At 58.9% G+C, this 21,671-nt stretch overlaps 3 protein-coding genes across 3 annotated transcripts; all 3 read left to right on the top strand.

Moving 5' to 3' along the window:
* The first annotated feature begins 1,008 nt into the window (after positions 1-1,008).
* Positions 1,009-6,026, top strand: LOC136566247 (11-beta-hydroxysteroid dehydrogenase 1-like). Its single transcript, XM_066565317.1, is given in 9 exon segments — positions 1,009-1,044; positions 1,047-1,077; positions 1,080-1,152; positions 1,252-1,343; positions 1,945-2,075; positions 3,726-3,837; positions 4,467-4,652; positions 5,145-5,288; positions 5,800-6,026. Coding segments are annotated over 9 exon segments (1,032 nt in total).
* A 1,322-nt stretch (positions 6,027-7,348) lies between these two features.
* HSD11B1 (hydroxysteroid 11-beta dehydrogenase 1) lies at positions 7,349-10,158 on the top strand. The gene is made up of 6 exons (XM_066565318.1): positions 7,349-7,436; positions 7,980-8,110; positions 8,553-8,664; positions 8,751-8,936; positions 9,414-9,557; positions 9,938-10,158. The coding sequence occupies exons 1-6, from the start codon at positions 7,349-7,351 to the stop codon at positions 10,156-10,158; spliced, it is 882 nt and encodes a 293-aa protein (XP_066421415.1).
* A 1,742-nt stretch (positions 10,159-11,900) lies between these two features.
* Positions 11,901-21,670, top strand: TRAF3IP3 (TRAF3 interacting protein 3). The gene is made up of 15 exons (XM_066565044.1): positions 11,901-11,998; positions 12,795-12,852; positions 12,935-13,148; positions 13,258-13,282; positions 13,512-13,541; positions 13,770-13,865; positions 15,611-15,682; positions 15,930-16,070; positions 16,839-16,976; positions 17,448-17,583; positions 18,289-18,351; positions 18,430-18,489; positions 19,018-19,172; positions 19,792-20,040; positions 20,765-21,670. Exons 1-15 carry the CDS (start codon positions 11,912-11,914, stop codon positions 20,840-20,842), a joined length of 1,602 nt encoding a protein of 533 aa, XP_066421141.1. The 5' UTR covers positions 11,901-11,911; the 3' UTR covers positions 20,843-21,670.
* Position 21,671: the final 1 nt, after the last annotated feature.

Genomic DNA, 21,671 nt, shown 5'->3' with positions numbered 1-21,671 from the left:
TGGGCACAGCCCTGGGCACAGCCTGGGCAAAGCCCTGGGCTCTGGGCTCTGAGCACAGCCCTGGGCACAGCCTGGGCACAGCCTGGGCACAGCCTGGGCACAGCTTGGGCACAGCCTGGGCACAGCTCTGGGCTCTGGGCACAGCCCTGGGCACAGCTCTGGGCACAGCCTGGGCACAGCTTGGGCACAGCCCTGGGCACAGCTCTGGGCTCTGGGCACAGCCCTGGGCACAGCCTGGGCACAGCTCTGGGCTCTGGGCACAGCTCTGGGCACAGCTCTGGGCTCTGGGCACAGCTCTGGGCACAGCTCTGGGCACAGCCTGGGCACAGCTTGGGCACAGCCCTGGGCACAGCTCTGGGCTCTGGGCACAGCCCTGGGCACAGCCTGGGCACAGCTCTGGGCTCTGGGCACAGCCCTGGGCACAGCCCTGGGCACAGCTCTGGGCTCTGGACACAGCCCTGGGCACAGCTCTGGGCACAGCTCTGGGCTCTGGGCACAGCCTGGGCACAGCTCTGGGCACAGCCTGGGCACAGCTCTGGGCTCTGGGCACAGCCTGGGCACAGCTTGGGCACAGCCTGGGCACAGCTCTGGGCTCTGGGCACAGCTCTGGGCACAGCTCTGGGCTCTGGGCACAGCTCTGGGCACAGCTCTGGGCTCTGGGCCCTGGGCACAGCTCTGGGCACAGCCCTGGGCTCTGCCCCTCCAAGGCTTGCAGCAGCCGGGATCAGAAAACCCTTCAGCCTTTCCTGGGGCTGTTTGGGGTGCAGAAGCTGCCCAGTCCCTGCTGCCAGCCCCAGGGGCAGCCCTGCCCTGGGAGCCCAGCACCAGCTGGGGGTGTCCCCGTGCCCACATCCGTGCCCAGGGCGAGCAGGAATGAGGGGCAGCGCTGAACCACCTGCACTGGGCTCCCTCTGATGTTCTCCGAGTGAAACTTGATGCTGCTCAGCAAAGACACACCTCTTCCAGGGTGTTGTGCAAAATTCTGCATTTTAATGTAGGACAGGAAATATGAAAAGAGCCGGGCAGGACCCAAACAGCCCCGCTGGGGCCAGGCCGAGCTGCAGGGAGCAAACCAAAGGCTTTGCTTGGCTCGTCCATCTCCCCACCCGTGCTTTCCCAGGGCTTTGGAAGCCGCAGCTCCTGCACTGACGGGTTTTTAAAGGGTGACACCGCTGCTTCCCTCAGGGGCAGCTCTGCTGAGGGATTTTTGTTCCTTCCTTCTCTCTCCTGCTGTATTTCCTGACTCCGCAGTGGGATGGGTCGGTTGCAAAAGATTCTCATTCCCTTCCTGGGATTGGTTTTGGCCTTCTGGTTCTATTCTGCGAGGGACGCTTTCAAACCGGGTAAGTATCCAAAGTGACTCTGGCTTTAAGGAAAAAACGACAAAAAGCCACATTTGGGTGTTTTGCACAGAAACCAGTCAGAGCTCGGACCAAGGCCGAGCCTTTGTGTGGTGGTGGATACTGAAAGGGGCTTTAACAAAGATTTAAAACCAAACTGAGCAAGGACTGTGCAGAAAAACCTCCTGAGGGAGCAGGTGAGGCAGGGGGTGAGGGGGAGAGGGCACTGAGTGCTCCATTTTCCTGAGTGCAGGAAAAGAGTTTATAAATGGGGCTTGTACGTGCTAAAGGCTGGAGCACGCACTCAGTGGGTTGCTTTTGTTACAGAATACTTGGGGTGGTGATAAACTGCGTCCTGGCTTGTGGAAAAAGCTGCTGGAAGAGTCCAGAGCTGTCCCTGTGTCCCTGCATTCCTCGGGGAGCTGCAGCAGCTCCGCAGCTTTTTCCATGGGATGGGAGAGCCCTGCGGGTGCTGGATGCTTTACACTCATTTCCCTTCCAGTTACCTGCTGATCTGAAGGGCACCCAGGGGTTTTTTAATTCTCAGTTGTAAGGGTTTTCTATTGGCCTGAGGCTAACTGCAGGGGCTGTGTCTGTGTGGCAGAGATGCTGCGGGGCAAGCGGGTGATCGTGACGGGAGCCAGCACGGGCATCGGGGAGCAGATGGCATATCACCTGGCACGGATGGGCGCCCACGTCCTCCTCACGGCACGGACACAGCCCAGGCTGCAGACTGTAAATGGGCAGGGCTGGGGCTCGTGGCAGGGCTCGCCCAGAGCCCAGCACAGCCATGGGAACAGCCATGGCACGGGTCACACATGGGCACGGGGACAGGCACGGGTCACACCTGGGCATGGGAACAGGCACGGGTCACACCTGGGCACGGGGACAGGCACGGGTCACACATGGGTACGGGGACAGGCACGGGTCACACCTGGGCACGGGGACAGGCACGGGTCACACATGGGCACGGGGACAGGCACGGGTCACACCTGGGCATGGGAACAGGCACGGGTCACACATGGGCACGGGGACAGGCACGGGTCACACCTGGGCATGGGGACAGGCACGGGTCACACATGGGCACGGGGACAGGCACGGGTCACACCCGGGCATGGGGACAGGCACAGGTCACACATGGGCACGGGGACAGGCACGGGTCACACCCGGGCATGGGGACAGGCACAGGTCACACATGGGCACGGGGACAGGCACTGGTCACACCCAGGCATGGGGACAGGCACAGGTCACACCCGGGCATGGGGACAGGCACGGGTCACAATGGCAGACCCCTGTGCCCTGAGAGCTCCTGCACACCTGGCAGTCCCTCTTGCACACACACACACACACCTGGCAGTCCCTCTTGCACACACACACACACACACACACCTGGCAGTCCCTCTTGCACACTCACACACACACACACCTGGCAGTCCCTCCTGCACACACAGCTCCCCACACTCCACGCCGCAGTGTCTGAGCTGCACACACATCCCCACACACCCTCATTCCACGGCAGGCCCCTGCTCCTGCTCCTGCCCCTGCCCCTGCTCCTGCCCCTGCCCCTGCCCCTGCTCCTGCCCCTGCTCCTGTTCCTGCCCCTGCCCCTGCTGCTGTTCCTGCCCCTGCCCCTGCCCCTGCCCCTGCCCCTGCTGCTGTTCCTGCCCCTGCTCCTGTTCCTGCCCCTGCCCCTGCCCCTGCCCCTGCCCCTGCTGCTGTTCCTGCCCCTGCTGCTGCCCCTGCAGTTCCAGCCCAGCCTGCAGGCAGGAGGAGCCAGACTGCCTCGGGTAACGCGCTCACCCAAGGAATCATTTCCCAGGCTCCCTTTGAAGCTCACAAGGCTCCAAACACACTCCCAAAAGCCCAAACCGCTGGTTTTAGGTGGGAACACATCACAGGGAGCTCCCACACCCACACCTGAGAGCCTGTGGGCTCCAGGGCAGGGAGGGGGCTCTGGGGCAGGGATGGGGTTCCAGAGCAGGGAGGGGACCCCAGAGCAGGGAGGGGGTTCCAGAGCAAGGAGGGGGCTCCCAGAGCTGGGATGGGGTCCCCAGAGCAGGGAGGGGTCCCCAGAGCAGGGATGGGGCTCCCAGAGCAGGGAGGGGGTTCCAGAGCAGGGATGGGGCTCCCAGAGCAGGGATGGGGCTCCCAGAGCAGGGAGGGGTCCCCAGAGCAGGGAGGGGGCTCCCAGAGCAGGGATGGGACTCCCAGAGCAGGGAGGGGGTTCCAGAGCAGGGAGGGGGCTCCCAGAGCAGGGATGGGGCCCCCAGAGCAAGGAGGGGTCCCCAGAGCAGGGATGGGCTCCCAGAGCAGGGATGGGGCTCCCAGAGCAGGGAAGGGCTCCCAGAGCAGCTGGGCAGGCTGCTGAGCCCCGCTGCCGTGCAGGTGGTGCGGCGCTGCCTGGAGCTGGGAGCAGCCTCCGCGCGCTTCGTCAGCGGCTCCATGGAGGACACGGCCTTCGCCCAGCACGTGGTGAGGGAGGCACAGACAGCACTGGGTACGTCTGAGCCTGCTCTGCACACTGCCAGCATCCAGGCCGTGCTGTTTGCCACGTGCAAAAAGGGAGAGACAGGAAAAACCTCCCCTAACTCTGCCCTTCGCAGCCCCGCTCCTCTGCCTGCATGCTGCCTCTCAAACTGAACTGCGCTCTGGATTTCAGCTCTGTGGCCTCCTGGCATCCTGCTGCAGTGCCACAGCCCTGGGTTTCATCAGCCCAGTGCCAGAGTCCAGGGGATCCACAGCCCTGGCCACTGCGGCCAAGGGTCACGGCTCAGAAATGCACCAGCTCCATGGGGAGCTCCCCTCTCCCTCTCCCTCTCCCTCTCCCTCTCCCTCTCCCTCTCCCTCTCCCTCTCCCTCTCCCTCTCCCTCTCCCTCCCCAGCCCCCAGACAGCTCGGGGATGATCTCCCTTGGGACATGGCATTTGTGTTTTGAACTAAAACAATATATCACAACAAAATAGTTACTGGCAGCCACCATCCAGGCTGTATCCCTGCTCCGGAGATAACAGCTCTGACCCAAAAACCTGATTTCCTTGGATTGCACTTATTCTGCTCCCAGAAAATGATGTTTTGCTGCTTGCAGCCCTCTCCCCCCAGCACTGATGCCCATTTTTCTGCCTGCAGGAGGCCTTGACATGCTGATTCTGAACCACGTTGGTGCATCCTACTTTGGCTTCTTTGACGGGGACGTTGAGCACGTCCGGAAGCTCCTGGAAATCAACTTCCTCAGCTACGTGGCCATGACCACGTCAGCCCTGCCCATGCTGAAGGAGAGCGAGGGCAGCATCGTGGTGGTTTCATCCATGGCAGGTGAGTGGGCAGTGCCACCAGGCTGGCGACATGGGCCAGGAGCAGCACACAGAGACACCAGGCACAAACCCCACCAAAACCAGCCCCAACACCCAAATCCAGATGGGTCTGGGGTTCTCTTGATAGAATTTGTTTTCTGGTCAATCCAATCGCCCCCGTTTGGTTTTTGGCCAGCTCTGCAGTTAAACCCCACAGTGCTGTGTTGGTCAGTGCTCTGGTGAGCAGCTCAGGCCAGGGACAAGAGTTTCAGCTTTTCTCCATCTCTCCCCTCTGAGGGTTTTGTGGTTCCTGTGGGCTGCCCATGCCCTGAGCAGAGATGTGAGCCACAGCTTTGGCCTTAAGAGCTGGAAGCCAGCAAGAATATTTGTAAAGCTGCTGTTCAGGTGCCAGGATGACACTTCCCTGGTAAAACCCTGTCTCTGAGGGAGCGCAGAAGAGCAGCTCAGGCAGAGCAGCCTCATGTGCTAACACAGAACTTCATTCTGTGCCCAGGTAAAGTCGGGTTCCCCTTTACCGTCCCCTACTCTGCGACTAAGTTTGCCCTGGATGGATTTTTCAGCTCCCTGAGGCAGGAGTTCGCCATTCAGAGCATAAATGTTTCCATCACGCTCTGCATCCTCGGCTTCATCGACACAGGTGAGAGCAGAGCTGGGCCAGCCCTGCTCAGGGCTGGGCATCCCCACCCTGGCTCCTTCTCCTGCCATCTCTGCCCCACCCCAGCCTGTCACCCCTGCTGCAGGGGGGGATCCCACCTGTCTGCCCCCAAAGAACAGCCTCAAGAGCCATTTACTGCCCTGTGCCACGTAAATCTGGGCACTGCTTACAGCTGGCACAGCCCAACACCCCCTCGGGTGCCCACTGGCCCCCCATCCCCGGGGAACCCCACTGGCTGCACATCTTCCAGAGATCCCCACTCTCTCTGCATCCCCCGGGATCCCCACTCTCTCTGCATCCCCCGGGATCCCCACTCTCTCTGCATCCCCGGGGGTCCCCACTGGCTGCACATCTTCCAGAGATCCCCACTCCCCCCCATCCCCGGGGGTCCCCACTCCCCCCCATCCCCGGGGGTCCCCGCTCTCCCCCATGCCCCGGTGCCCCCTCTCTGCCCCATCCCGGGGGTGCCGGGCGCTGACGCGGGGGCGCGCAGATCGCGCCGTGCGCGCGGCCGCGGAGGTGCTGCAGGAGCGGCCGGCGCCGCGGGACGAGTGCGCGCTGGAGATCCTCAAGGGCGCAGCGCTGCGCCGGAGGGAGCTCTACTACCGCTACAGCTCCACGCGGCTGCCGCTGCTGCTGCGGGACTGCGCCGCCGAGCTGCTCGATTACCTGGTGCGGAGCCGCTACCGCCTGCCCGCCGCCCCCCGCCCGCCCCACTGAGCCCCGGCCCGGGACCCCCGGCAGGGTCCCGTACCCCGGGACGGCCCCGGCCCGGCGGAGTCCCGACCCCCGGAGGGTCCCCGTCACCGGGACGGTCCCGGCCCCGGGAGGGTTCCCTGTCACCGGGAGGGTCCCCTGGTCACAGGGAGGGTTCCCTGTCACCGGAGGGTTTCCTGTCACCGCAGAGTCCCGGCCTCGGGAGGGTCCCCTGTCACAGGGAGGGTTCCCTGTCACCGCAGGGTCCCGGCCAGCCCCGTTCCTCCGTTCCTCCGTTCCTCGGTTCGCGATGCGCTGGCGGCGCCCGCCGGGACTGAGCGGGACCCGCGTTGGCGGCTCCGTGTCCTGCGGGCCCCGCCCGGCCGCGCAACGCTAATTACTGAGCTAATTATTAAATAAAGTGTATTGACCGGACAGCTCTGCGTGTGCTGGCAGGGCTTTATGGCCTTTCTCAGCTGTTCATGGGCACGGCTCCACTGGGCACTGCCAGGGATCCAGGGGCAGCCACGGCTGCTCTGGGCACCCTGTGCCAGGGCCTGCCCACCCTCACAGGGAACAATTCCTTCCTAATTTCTCCTTACCCACACAAACCAGCACACACAGAGTGGGTTCTGCCCTTTAAACTTCCAGAAAATCACCCTCAAACCCATTTGCCACCCGCCAGCAGACGCTGAGCAGAATCACAGCCCTGGGAAAACTGAAGGTGTTTCCCATTCATCCACTTGGCTCTTTTGCTGCCTTTTGCACCCCGTGGATTCCTCCACAGGGATATATTTTAGGGGTAAGAGCCACCCAGCAAACTGCCAATGTTACCCCCATGGTGATATCCCAGAGGATAACCCAGAATCACCAGCAGTGGCTGGAAAATGGAACCTTTGCCAGCCCTGCTCCCCCCAGATCTGGCTGTGAGCGTGTACAGGAGCGCTGCTCAGTAAATCCTCGTGCAGCCAGCGAGGAAGGGAAGGGGTGCTCCTGGTGCAGTGGTGGAGAGAGGGAGGTCCACTGGTCCCAGGGATGTCTGCTCTGAGGGGACACTGCTGTCCCAGCCACCAGACCACTGCTCAGTGCCTTCCCTTCAGCTCTCTCCAAGAGCACACCGGGCACTCCTGGCAGGCCAAGGGTGCAAAGGGACAGCCTAAAGTCCAAAGCCACACGCTTCATTAGGTTAATGTTTGCTGAATCACCAGCAGGGCAAAGAAAAGGTCCATCAGCAAACTTGTGTGAGATAAGAGCCAGCTCAAAACGTCCCAGCCCCGTCTGCAAGCTCCAGCCACCTTCACCTCCCCGCGGGGCTCGTCTCGTTCCTGCCTCTCCTCTGCAGAGGGATGGGGCTGCTGCTGAAGATTCTCATCCCTTTGCTGGGAGCAGCACTGGCCTTTTATTTTTACTCAGCACCCGAGAACTTCAGCGAAGGTAAATCCTGGGAGAAGCAGGCTCCAAAAGCACCAGCAGAGGGGCGGCGTGTGCCGAGCACAGGGACCTGGACGGGGCTGGCACAGCCAGGAAGGGCCGGGAGGGGAGGTCAGAACGCCCCAGGCAAGGGGTCAGAGCTGGGGAAAGCTCGCGGAGCTACACCGGCTCTGCTGGGACACAGTGTCTGACCCCTGTAAGTGACTTATTTGGGAAACAAGCAGTTTTCCCACTTTAAATATTCAATCCTTTTATTGGCCAGCTCTCTCTGCTCCCTGGGCAGGAGTGCAGAGCTCAGGCCTCCCCACCGCGCTGGGATTGGGGTCAGACTGCAGCGGGGTCTGACGAGGCTGGCAGGGACACGGGGGGAGCCACAGGGAAAGGGAGGAGCTGCAGGGACAGGGGGGAGCTGCAGGGACAGGGGGGAGCTGCAGGGACAGGGAGGAGCTGCAGGGACAGGGGGGAGCTGCAGGGACAGGGAGGTGCCCACGAGCAGAGGGGCAGCCAGGGCTGTGCCAGGGCTGAGCTCTGGACCCTCCTCGGCAGAGATGCTGCGGGGGAAGCGGGTGATCGTGACGGGAGCCAGCAGCGGCATCGGGGAGCAGATGGCATATCACCTGGCACGGATGGAGGCACACCTGCTGCTCACGGCACGGACAGAGGCCAAGCTGCAGAAAGTAAATGGCGAGGGGGGTGTGCTGGGCCAGATGTGATATTCACCCCAGCCTGGGCACACGGGCACACCTGGTACCTGCACATTCACCGCTGGGATCCCCCAGTGCTATGGGCACACCTGGTACCCTGCAGATCCACCCCAGGGCTCCCCCAGTGCCACCCTGGGCACACCTGGTACCTGCACATTCACCCCTGGGATCCCCCAGTGCTATGGGCACACCTGGTACCCTGCAGATCCACCCCAGGGCTCCCCCAGTGCCACCCTGGGCACACCTGGTACCTGCACATCCTCCCCTGGGCTCCCCCAGTGCCACCCTGGGCACACCTGGTACCTCCAGATCCACCCCAGGGCTCCCCCAGCACCAGCCCTGCCTGGCCCAGGACAGGAGCAGCCTGGGCTGGTGGTTCCCTGCAGGGGAGTCCATTGGAGCCCGTTCTCTCCAGGTTGTGGAGCGGTGCCTGGAGCTCGGCGCTGCCTCCGCCCGCTACATCAGCGGCTCCATGGCCAGCCCCAGCCTGCCCGAGGAGGTGCTCAGGGAGGCTGAGAACACCTGGGGTAGGTGCTCCCTGCTCAGCCCCGTGCAGCCCAGCCCCCAGGAGGTGCTGCCTCTGTGGCTGGTGGCACAGCTGCTCCGCCCGCAGGTGGCCTGGACATGCTCATCCTGAACCACATCGGCCAGAGTGGCTTCACCTACTTCAGCGGGGACGTGGGGCACGTGCGCAGCCTCCTGGAGACCAACTTTGTGAGCTACGTGGCCCTGGCCACGGCTGCCCTGCCCCTGCTGAAGGAGAGCGAGGGCAGCATCGTGGTGGTCTCGTCCATAGCAGGTGAGCTCCTGCCCACAGCCCCTCCTCTGCCTGCCACGATCCCTGCGGAGGCTCCGCTCCAAAAGGCAGAGCAGGGACCACAAGCAGGGCTGGCGCTCAGGGTCAGCACATTATTAACTCTGCACAATTCAAATCCTCTGGGAAATTTATCCTCTGTCCTGTCGGGCTCTTGGCACACTCTGATCACCTTCCCACGCCGCAGTGCAGGTGATTCCACAGCCATGGCCGCACACTGAACACACATTTGCAATATGTGGGCATCTCTGCAGGGATACAGAAGCTGCTCTGGAAGGCCCTTTGTGCCATACGTCACATTTTGAACATTCCTGAGTGTGCTTTATCTCTCAGGCATTCATGACAGGTTATTCCAACACCCTAAATCCCAGCACTGGAGCTACTGGCAGGGCAAGAGGAAGGGAGAGCTGTGCAGCCTGGTGCCTGCCCAGCACCCAAACCCCAGCCCTGTCTCTGCTCCAGGTAAAATTGCTGGCCCTTTTACCGCCTCCTATTCTGCAACCAAGTTCGCCCTAGATGGATTTTTCAGCTCCTTGAGGCAGGAGCTCATCATAGACAAGGTCAACGTTTCCATCACGCTCTGCATCCTGGGCTACATCAACACAGGTAAGCTCAGCCCTGCCAGGACCCCATTCCAGCCCGGCCCATTCCAGCTGAGCCCAGCCCGTCTCTGGTGCCAGCCTCCCCTCCCTCTGCAGCTGTGGAAACAGGACCCCAACCCTTCAAAAAGTGTGCGCCGAGGCCTTGGACTCTGCCAGGCTCCGTGAACTCAGGGGGGTCCTGTGGCCTCTCAAGAGCTGGAAAGCAAAGGGACGGGAAGGACATTTATAATTGTTATTTTCACTGTTCTAAGCCTTGTTAAGCAGGTCTGATCCCAGAGTCTGTGGGTTCGGGTCCGTGGGTTTGGGTCCGTGGGTTTGGGGTGCCCCAGACACCCCAACGCCGATGGTGCTGCGTCCCCCTGACCCGTCCCTGTCCCGTGCCAGAGAGCGCCGTGCGGGCCGTGTCCCGCGTCATCCCGGACAGCCCGGCCCCCAAGGAGGAGTGTGCCCTGGAGATCATCCGGGCGGGAGCCCTGCGCCGCCGGGAGCTGCACTACCCCGGCCCGGCCATCGGCAGCACGCTGCTCCTGCACAGCCTCGCCCCCGAGCTCCTGGAATCGCTGCTGCGCCGCAGCTACCGCCTGGAGAACGTCCAGAGAACGTAGTGCTGGGACACCTGGGACACCTGGGCTGTGCTGGGACACCTGGGGCTGTCCTGACACACCTGGGGCTGTGCTGGCATACCTGGGACACCTGGGCTGTGCTGGGACACCTGGGACACCTGGGGATGTGCTGGGACACCTGGGCTGTGCTGGGACACCTGGGGCTGTGCTGGGACACCTGGGACACCTGGGACACCTGGGGATGTGCTGGGACACCTGGGGCTGTCCTGACACACCTGGGGCTGTGCTGGCACACCTGGGACACCTGGGCTGTGCTGGGACACCTGGGACACCTGGGGATGTGCTGGGACACCTGGGCTGTGCTGGGACACCTGGGGCTGTGCTGGGACACCTGGGACACCTGGGACACCTGGGGATGTGCTGGGATACCTGGGGCTGTCCTGACACACCTGGGCTGTCCTGACACACCTGGGGCTGTGCTGGGACACCTGGGGCTGTCCTGACACACCTGGGGCTGTGCTGGCACACCTGGGACACCTGGGCTGTGCTGGGACACCTGGGGCTGTGCTGGGACACCTGGGGCTGTCCTGACACACCTGGGCTGTCCTGACATACCTGGGCTGTGCTGGGACACCTGGGGCTGTCCTGACACACCTGGGGCTGTGCTGACACACCTGGGGCTGTCCTGACACACCTGGGCTGTGCTGACACACCTGGGCTGTGCTGGCATACCTGGGACACCTGGGCCATGCTGGGACACCTGGGGCTGTCCTGACACACCTGGGCTGTGCTGGCACACCTGGGGCTGTCCTGACACACCTGGGGCCAATCAGGACAGGTCTGGCTCTGAACCCAGCTGCTCAGGACGGGTCTGGCTCTGAACCCAGCTGCTCGGTGCCCTCTCCACACCCTGGGGCATCCCTGTGCTGATGCCCTGGCAGCCTGGGGCAGGACACTGCAGGACTCTGTAAGGCAGCACAAAAATGTCCTTTTTAGTAACGGGCTCTTGTCAAGGGCTTTTGCAGCCAGGGAGCGGCTCAGAGAAGGGCTGCAGCAGAATCTGCTGCCAGTGCCCTGCCCAGCAGCAGGTTCCTGCTCAACCTGCAGACACTGCTCCCTCTGGAGAGCCACCGAGGCAGCTGAGCTGAGCCCTGGCCCAGGACCAGGCTTTGGGCCAGGCAGCACAAACCACCCAAAGCCACGAGAGAGTCTCTGAATCTGGAGATTTCTGTCACACATCCCTTCCATGCCGGTCTTTGTAAAAATAAATCCAGTGTTCTTTGAGATCTCTGCTGTTCTGGGTGTTCCTCCTCCACGTGCACAGCCCTTATCAGGGCAGGGCGCCCTTATCAGTGCCCAGCTGGCTAAACCGACCTCCTCCCGATTTGCATTAACCAAGCTTCCACTTCTCTAAAGACCTTAATGAATTTCTGCCATTCCTGACCTCTCCTCAGCTGCCAAAACACACTTTTTTGTCCTCTTTCCAACCTGCAGGAGGCCTTACAATAATAGCATTACTGTACTTCCCCAAAGCCGCTCAGGGAAACTCCGTCCCCGAGTGCCACCGGCAGCTCCAGCTCGCCCTGAGTGTCACAGAGCAGCACGGGGAGATGCCCCAGGAGATAACTGAGCTGCAGGCTCTGCTTGGGGCCGGGCTGGACCCTCGGGGCTCCTGAGATAAGCCCGACCCCGCTGAGCCAGGCTGCGGGCACAGACAGGAACCGGGGCTCGGCCGCAGCTGCAGCGTTTCCTGTTCCACAGAGAGAGCAGGAGAGCACAGCATGAGCTGCTGGGCATGAGGAGGGCAGCTGGGGCGTGCTCCTGCCCTGTGGCACCCGGCTGGGCACGGCACCCGAGGGGCAGCACAGGAGCCTGGCACCAGGTAAGTGTGCAGCACCCACAGCACCTGGCTCCAGGGCAGCACCTTTTCCCTCTTTTTTCACCCCAGTTTCAGCCTACACAACCTGCACTGGGGAACTGTGACGTGAACCAGCAAGAAGCAGAGGGGTTTTCCTGGTTTCCCTTGAAGCAAGAGGTGTAACAGCATGGAAAGCAAAGATAGAGGACAGGTTTAATTACAGAGGGTAATTTGGGGTAACAGAAGGAGGAAATAGAGCATTAGCTTGTCAAGAAAGCCTCCAGGGTTTGCTCAGCCCGGGGTGAGTAATGGGCTGTGTTTCATTAAGCTTTATGCTGCTTTTCAGTGCATTTTTGGTGAGCTGAGGCTTTTACAGCCCTGGGATGGGCTGGGCAAGCCAGGGGCAGCACAGGTGGGAGAGGACTGAGCTTTTCCTGGTGGGAAGAGATGGATGAGTGGAGGCTGAACAGAACACACAAAAATGGAGCAAAATGAGTTGAAAAATTATCAGCTTTTGATGCAGTGTCCTGGCTGGGGCTTGTGGGCATCTTCCCCACCCAGGGACCACCCCAAAAATGCTGCTTGCCTTCAAAGGAGGCCCCTACAGTAAAAGAAAGCACCAGGAATGAGCTCTGAGCACCCCACAGCTACCACCAGGACAGTGTAAAGAATTACAGAGCAGATTTTATACGAACTAAACAGCATGGAAGTACCCTGGATGTAACTGGCACTCCAGAAGCACTGCCTGACGCCCCACACCCACAAACCCTAGAAGTGGCAGATTTCCACTGATCGCCCGTGTTCTGGGCTGGTTTCACAGGGCCAGCATGCCCAGGAGGGCGGAGAGCTACGAGGAGAGGAGCGAGCGGCGGCAGGAGGCGCGGGAGCGGCGGCGGGGCAGGGTCAATGTCACCTGCTGCAGGGCCAGCGTCACCCCCGGCCGGGGGACACCGCCGCCAGCCGCCAGCCCCCGGCAGGCCGAGTTCCTCCGCAGGAGAAACCTGCTGGCCGAGGCTGGGGAGAGCCCGCCGGGACAGCGAGGGACGCCCTCGCGGAAGGAGGACGGCCACAGCCCCGCAGGGGCATCGGCCCCAGCCCGGCCCTTGGCCTCCACGGGGACGCAGACCCTGGGCAGCCGCAGCTCGGCACTGACGGACTCGAGCCAGCAGACGGAGTGAGCAGCTCTGCCCCTCCCCGGCTGTGCCCGAAGTGCTCCCCGCAAAGGCTGCACAGCTGGGGACCCTCCCCGGCTCCTCAGTAACACTCTCTGTTTTCCATTTCAGCTGGGGAATAGCGGTTTTAAATAAGGTAAGCAAAGCACAAGTAATGGAACTCCTGAAAGGTAAACTGCTGGGGAAATATTTCCACTTCCCTGGAAAAACTAACCCAATGGACCCCAGCAGGCTCTCCTTCTCCACCCAAATATAGGCTGTTAATTCACTTTTATTGAAAGATATTTAGTTTTTTGTAGCAAGTTCGTGCCAGGTTTATAAACTGAAACAATTCTATTTTTAAACATCTGCCCTTTCCCTTTCAGGAAATGGTGCAGCTCTCCAACTACCTGAAGGTAGGTACCAAACAGTGCCCAGCACCCACTGGGACAGCTGGATTTCATCAAGAATAATACTTATTAAAATTATGAATATTGCTAAATGAAGGGGTGTTAAAAGCCCAATTTTAACATGGCCACAAAAGCCAACAAAGACCTGGAGCCCCAGGCAGGGCCAGCCCTGGGCTGGGGGCTCTGGGCTGTGCCCCCAGCTCTGGCCCCACTGACCGTGTCCCTGTCCCACAGGAGGCCCTGCACCGTGAGCTGCTGCTCAAGCAGAAGATGGTGATTTTACAGGAGCTCCTGTCCACCCTGCTCCAGGCTTCAGAGAAATCCTGGCAGGTACCAGAGAGCTGCAGGACCCCCCATCACCTCCCCTGGCTCCCCTGCCCCTCTGCGCAGGGAGGGTGGGACAAACAGCACAAAAGGCCCTTTTTAACTTCTATGAGGATGCAAAATTAAGATGATACATTTTATGTAATATATGAGGCTTTCTTATAGGGTCCTTAAACCAAACAATTCATGCTGTTGTGGCATTTAAAAAAAAAAAAAAGTGGTTTGAAAGTTCTGTTGGGGCAGAGAAGCGAGTGATTGGGTAAGGGGGGACAAAACCTTGTGTTAGACACATCCTGTGGTGAGAAACTTCCGCCTTTGCTCACTCCTCCAATATAACGTGAGCAGGAAAAAACACCCAGCCACAGGCGCAGGAAGTGGCCACGAAACCTCAGAATATCAACAGGTGGGTGCTCCTTGCTGCTCGCTGCCCCTGCTGCAGGACAGGGGAGACTTTGCTGCTGCCTCTTGCACACCGCTCTTCCTCAGCCTAAAATCAGCTTTTCATCAGCCTAAAATCAGCTTTTCATCGGCCTAAAAATGAGCTTTTCATTGGCCTAAAATCAGCTTTTCAGCAGCCTGACAATCCCCTTGGTGCTGGAGCCAACAGGCAGATGCTGCTGCTGGGAAGGGATTCCGTGAGACAGGTGGGGCTGGCAAAGGGAGGGATGGATGGAGGGATGATGGATGGATGGATGGATGGATGGATGGATGGATGGATGGATGGATGGATGGATGGATGATGGATGGATGGAGGGATGGATGGATGGATGGATGGATGGATGGATGGATGGATGGATGGATGGATGATGGATGGATGATGGCCGGCACAGCCACATCTGTGCACAGCTGGAACCTGTGCAGACAGCAGAGGAGGAGAGCTGAGGAAAACCAGGCAGAATATTGCACATCTAAAATTGCTTTTCAAAATTCCACCAACGTACTAAGAGCCTTTAGCTCTTTGCACCAACAACTGAACTGGGAAGATGGAGTCTTTGGGACTGTAAATGTGCTTCTGTGCAAATTTAACCAGTGCTGAGACAGCAGGGAGTCTGCTTTGGCTTGGCTCTGTCAGCTATTCCTGCAACACCGAGGAGTTTCTTGTCAGAGTCGTGACTTCAGACGGCAGTGGGCAGAGAGGATATTGGTGTTCTCAGTATTGGTGGTGGGAAACAGCCCACGTGAACTCTTTTCTAGCAATGTTATGTGAATTTGCATGCAGTCTTCTTCCACAAGGCCTGAGCCGCCTGACTAACACCGAGAGGAGCTGATGACAGTGAGGAAAATGAATCATCACCGTGCCCTCGATCCCCCTGCCCAACTGCAGATGTTGCAACACAGACCCAGCCCATTTTCTAAGGAAAACAGCCAGACAGGACTGTTCCAGCAGCTGGAGCTCGAGGCAGGAGCACAGGCAGAGAACACTGGGGACAGGCAGCAGCTGCATTTCTGCCAAAGCCAGCCAGAACGGCCCAAAATCCCCTCGCTCCTAACTTGTCATGTCACTGCCAGCACCTGCACTCAGTAACCAGAGAAACTGCCTCAGGACAGGTTTTCAATGCACAAAAGTTTCACTTCCCCCATATCCCATTTATTCTGAGGCTGGGAAGGTTTATTTGAGCTCTCAGCACTGAAGAGACGTTGATATGATTTCAGATGAAGGGAGAACATGAATCAGAACACAGCCCAACAAAACATTGGGGGCACATTGTGCATTCATGATTTCACATCTCGCTTCAACTGCTTTTCCCCAGGGTCAGCTGAACGAGGACAAACTGAGGTGTAAACTACGGGTGCTGGAAAATCAGCTGCAGGCCTGCAGCCAGGTAATGTCTGATTCACTGACAAGCACGGGTGAGGAAAGGCAGGAGAACAAAAACCAAGCCTTGCCACTGGGCCAGGCCTCATCAATTTGATGAGATACCTATCCAAAAAGGACTTTAACTCTTTGCTGAAGCAATGCTTCACAGCACATCAGCAGCAGCATTGGCACACTCTGGGTTTGCTCACACCCAGGTTCAGCAAGGTGGGAATCTGACAGATAAGCACCTCAAGCTCTTTCTTTCTCTAAAGAGTTACTCAAAGGAGTGTGTGAAGAAGATCCTGATCGAGATGGAGGACCAGAAGCAGACCTATGAGCAGAAGGCAAAAGAGGCTCTTCAGAAGATGCTGGAGGAAAAACTCCTAACAGAGCAGCAGCTGCAGAACTCTCAGGTGAGCAGTATGTCTTACACCTGGCCTGGCTTTAATTTAGCCCAGCTGTGACAAAGAAAACCCACATGTCAGGGAAAGGTGATGACAGGCTTGCCATTAGCAGCAAAGATAAAAAAATATGAAGTTTTAGGTACTCAGCAAAGCCCAAAGCAGCTTTAGTGCAACCTGTACTCACTCCAAAAGCCGCACATCAGGTTACAGGCAGCTCACAGCTGGAGAAATGTACTCGGGTTTGTCAGCTTGAATTGCAAACCCTTCCCTCCCACCATCCCTCTGGGCCATTCCCTGCTCTGCTCACACCAACAGACACCAGGGCACGAGGTCTCCAGAGCTGTTTTTTCTGCAGTTACTCATTTATATGAAAATAGCTTTTCCCCAAGAGGCAGCAAATTGCTTTGACCCACAGGATAACATATTTGCAGAAAGACAAGTGAGCTTTATCCCGAGTACCACAGGGCTCCTCAAGCCTGCTGGCAGCACAGTGCTCCAGAGAGAGCACTGACTGCCCTGCTTGGCTCTGTCCATCAGATGGCATCAGCCCCACACGGGTTTCTGTGTGCTGCTGCTGCTGCTGGGGGAGCCAGCGCTGCTCAGCACAGCCCGGCTGGTGGCACCAGGGCAGGCTGGCAGCATCCTCGGGGGCCCGGGTCACAGGCACAGCTGGGTCACACAGACACCAGGGTCACAGGCACACCTGGGTCACAGGCACACCTGGGCCACAGCCACACCTGGGTCACAGCCAGCCCTGGGTCCCTCTCTGCTCTCCAGAGAAGCCTGGCGGAGATGCGAGAGGACCTCGCCCTCTGGAAGGAGCAGCATGCCACACTCAAGGCCGAACTGACCCAGGAGAGCGCAGCACACACCGAGCTCAGGAACAGCTTCCAGGCTTTACAGAGCGAGCTCCAGGTACGTGGGCTCCCTGCAGGAGCACCTTGCTCTGGGATTTTGCTGCTTTTGGGTGCCCAGAGCAGCCGTGGCTGCCCCTGCATCCCAGGGGGGTTGAATCCACATTCGGGTGGGGACAGTTTTTCTGAGTCGGGGGTTATTTGGGCGAGTCAAAAGTTTAGTGAAGTTAGGAGGATGCGTAGGGTCAGTATGAATAGGATTATATTTATTACTCTTCTCTGGGATTAAACCAGATTCTAAGGATTGGAAGTCGATTGTAGTTAATGTACTGGAAGAGTAAGATCCTCATCAGTAATAGAGATGTAGAGGAACAATCCTACGGGCCCGGCTGGACACTGGGGCTGGAGCAGCCTGGGCGGCGGGAGGCGGTGCGGGGGCAGCACGAGGTGAGCTGCGATGCCCTGCCAAGCCGGCCCGCTGTGTGTCTGTCTGTCTGTCCGTCTGTCTGTCTGTGTGTCTGTCCCGGCGCAGCGAGCGGACGCGCAGAGCGAGCGGCAGAGCCGGGAGCTGCGGGCGCTGCGGGACGAGCGCACGGAGCTGCTGCAGAGAGCCAGCGCCCTGCGCAGCGACAACGACCGCCAGGCCGGCCTCATCCGCCACATCCGAGGTACCGGGGCAGGAGCTGCGCCCTCTGGGAACCGCCAGGGACCAGGAAAGCGCTCCCGAAGCGTTCCGCAGGGCTCGCAGCAGCGCGCACGCCACGCGCATTCCAGCGCACCGCGCACCTCAGCGTGCCGCCGACGCTGCTGACTGCCACAGCCCTCCAAAAGTTGTCCTGGCTAGATTAAAGAGTTCAGAGGAGGGATTTTGCTAGAGGAAAGGATGTGATGGGAGCCCTGAAAAGAAATAAAAAGCTAAGATGTGTCCTCAGCTTGGAGCAGGACTTGTCACCCTTGGCAGGGCATCACCCCCGGTGCTGGGTGGTGAGGGCAGACAGAGGAGCTGGTGGTGCCCTAAAGCAGCACTTCAGACACAGCAAGGAAACTCACACACGTCATTTTGAACTCACATATGGCTATTTTCAAACATAATTAGGGAAGAGAAAGCGGGTTGCAGTTCTAATCTCATAACGGGTCTTGCATGAGCAGCTTTAAAATAAACCATAAATAACTTGAACACGAGGCACGAGAGAAAAAGCTGCCAAAACATAAAGGGCAACAAACAGCTAAAAATCACATTCCTTCAGAGAAGAAAGTCCAGGGCAGCCAACAACGTCTGCCCCGCTCTACACATGTGGAGAACAGAAAATACCATCCTTGCATAAATATACACAGAGATTTACACCAACCTTGATCTTCTATCCTTATTTCAGATAAATTGCAAAAAGAACAAGAGCAGAAAGTAACACTGGAGGCAACAATCAGCCATTTGCAGAGTAAGTAACACAGAAATGCACAAAGTTAGAGACGTCCTTTAGTGCTGTAGACAATAATGATGCTTTTTGGGTTCCCAGACGTGATCCACAACCAGAACAACCAACAGAAGAGCCAGGAGGTGACGGTGCAAAGGACAGGTCAGCAAACTTTGTAACCCCCACGTAGCACTCCCTGGCCACAGGAACACTAGCCCTGACTCTAGGAAAAGGCTGCAGTGTCTAGAATAAAAGGTTATTTTGAAGCTACACAGAATGAATTGTTTTACTAGCTAACATTAAAACATAAGCGTATTTATGATGGCAAGCACTTTAAAAAATAAATGGATTTCACTGCAAATTTTACTTCAGTGGCTCCGCCATGTTTTTTCCAAACAAAACACATTCCAGTTTATAATTGCAATTACAGCTGTACTTGACAAAAAGAAAGCAATAACAAAGGTATTTTAACTCTCCCTCCCCTCCATTTCTGGCAACTGCTTAGAAATATTGCTCTTAAGGTGATGAAATTGTAGCTACAGCAAAGACAGTGATAACAAACTCAGCTTCTGTGTCTTCTGCTTTGTGCATAGCACACAAATATTATCCCTGAGTGTGCTGAGTAAACAAGAGCTAAAGCCAGCCCAGAGCCTGGAGCTGTTTCTCATCAGAGGCCTGACTCTTTTCTAGACCAGGTTTTCACCACACAGACCCCACCTCTCACTCCTGCCAAGGAAAAACAAAACGTTCTGTCAGAGCAGCCCGAGGAGGAGGAGGAGGGAACAGAAAGTCTGAAGGATGAGATGCAGAAAAGGACATCCCAGCTGACAGCAAAGGAGAACGAGGTGAGGAAGTCACTCAGCAGAAACACCACACACCAAAGCTCCTGCAGGTAGCCCAGGCTTGGTTCCTGTAAGGATTACCTGCCCTAAGTTTTATCCTGATCCCACTCCTGCCCAAACCCCTGATGAAGGCCCTGCACACAAGGAGGAAAAGAAAATGCTTGCAATAATAACAACAATAAAAAGAACAGGAAGGCTCTGCTAACAGAAGCAATGCCTGTACAACTGGGCTGCAAAAAACCCCAAAAACCAAAGCCTTTTACACACACTTTGCCATCAAACAAGCCTTCTGCCAACCAACAGCCCCTCAATTCTTATAGCAGTGTTAAGCCAGCAAGGATCTATTAAAAAGGACTTATTAAAAAAAAAATTATAATTTAGTGTAGCAGAGCTGTGAGGCACATAGGAAAAGAGCTGTGCTGTGACTGCTGGCAGCAAAGCAGGCAGGTGTGGGAAGCTGGCAGTGCCCCAGCAGTGACTGTGAGCTGTGCCCTGTTCCTGCAGGTACCCGGGGCACCCAGCAGCACTCTGCAGTGACTGTGAGCTGTGCCCTGTCCCTGCAGGTACCCAGGGCACCCAGCAGCACACTGCAGTGACTGTGAGCTGTGCCCTGTCCCTGCAGGTACCCGAGGATGCTCAGCAGAGCCCTGCCCAGCTGCGGGTGAAGCGCTGCAGCCACTGCAGCAGCCCAGCCGCTCTGGGGGCGCACAGAGCCCAGGGGACCCCTCCTGCTGGGAGCCCCTCGCTGTGCTTGCAGTGCTCGGAGCTGCGCTCGGAGCTGGAGGCGCTCAGCCAGGAGTACCAGTGGTGCCTGACCCGGCTGCGCCAGTGCCGCGACGAGCTGAACCGCTCCCACGGCAGCCAGGCCCAGGTGGGAGCTCCTGCCCCGGCCCCAGCGCTGCGCACCGGCCTGGGACACGTCCCCTCCTCTGTGCCCTGTGCACCGGCCTGGGACACTGGGACACGTCCCCTCCTCTGTGCCCTGTGCACCGGCCTGGGACACTGGGACACGTCCCCTCCTCTGTGCCCTGTGCACCGGCCTGGGACCCGTCCCCTCCTCTGTGCCCTGTGCACCGGCCTGGGACACTGGGACACGTCCCCTCCTCTGTGCCCTGTGCACCGGCCTGGGACACTGGGACACGTCCCCTCCTCTGTGCCCTGTGCACCGGCCTGGGACACTGGGACACGTCCCCTCCTCTGTGCCCTGCACACCGGCCTGGGACACGTCCCCTCCTCTGTGCCCTGCGCACTGGCCTGGGACACGTCCCCTCCTCTGTGCCCTGAGCACCGGCCTGGGACACGTCCCCTCCTCTGTGCCCTGAGCACCGGCCTGGGACACGTCCCCTCCTCTGTGCCTGCACACCAGCCTGGGACCCGTCCCCTCCTCTGTGCCCTGCACACCGGCCTGGGACACGTCCCCTCCTCTGTGCCCTGCACACCGGCCTGGGACACGTCCCCTCCTCTGTGCCTGCACACCAGCCTGGGACGCGTCCCCTCCTCTGTGCCCTGCAGAGGGCACGTCTGCTGGGACGGCCATGGGAAGTGGCATCCCCCAGCACGCTCCCAGTAACACAAGCTTCTCCTGGCAGAGACAGCGCGGCCCCTGGATCCCTCTCCTGGTGGCAGTGGCAGCAGTGGCCATCGCCACCTTCCTGGCGACTTACAGGCTGTGAAGGAGCTCCTTGATGACTGACTGCACTGCAGGAACTGACCTCTGCTTCACCAAAAGCAAGCTGACCTCACCTCACCTCACCTTCTGCTGTTTTGTGTGTGCACATTGGGTTTGTATCCCAAGCTGGTTTCACTCCAGCCAGCTCCTGTGAGCACAGGGACATCACCCCTTCCCTCGGCTGCTGGGGTTACTCTATCCCAAGCTGGTTTCACTCCAGCCAGCTCCCAGGAACACAGCACATCACCCCGTCCCTCGCTGCTGTGGTTGCTCTGTTCCTGCCAAAGGCTGCCCTGCCCAGCCCGGAGGCACTGAGGGACAAAGCCCCTGTGCTCGCACAGGGTGAGAGGGACAGGGCATCCTGTGCCCGTAGCATCCAGCCTGCCTGGGGTTTATATCCCCGAGGTCCCCTCCTGTATTTATTGCCCCCCTAAATGGGAGGTACTGGATCCCGGGCTGTCTCTACTTTTACCTGACAAAGGAACCCAGCCCAGGGGGGCTCCTCAGCACAGTCCCCTGACGTGTCCTGAGCAACACTCCCACCTCACACCCACTGCTCTATCCCACTGCTCCAGCCTTCATTGTGGCCGAGCATCCCCACAGCCACACCTGCTTCCCCATCACTGCCAGCACCACATGAATTCACCAGAGACAGGGGTTTGAAGTCCCTTTTGCAGCTGCACCGTGCAGGTTTTACAGCAGCACTTGCCCATCATTCATGTGCAGGCTCAGATACAATGACACCACCTCCCATGGAAGTAAATATACCTGAAATATGCACGTAATATACACATAGTAAACACACACGGAGCCTACAATAAACTTCACTAATT

This window comes from Molothrus aeneus, chromosome 24 (assembly GCF_037042795.1).
Source record: "Molothrus aeneus isolate 106 chromosome 24, BPBGC_Maene_1.0, whole genome shotgun sequence".
NCBI classification, from domain to species: domain Eukaryota; kingdom Metazoa; phylum Chordata; class Aves; order Passeriformes; family Icteridae; genus Molothrus; species Molothrus aeneus.
This window is presented reverse-complemented; position numbering and strand designations above follow the sequence as displayed.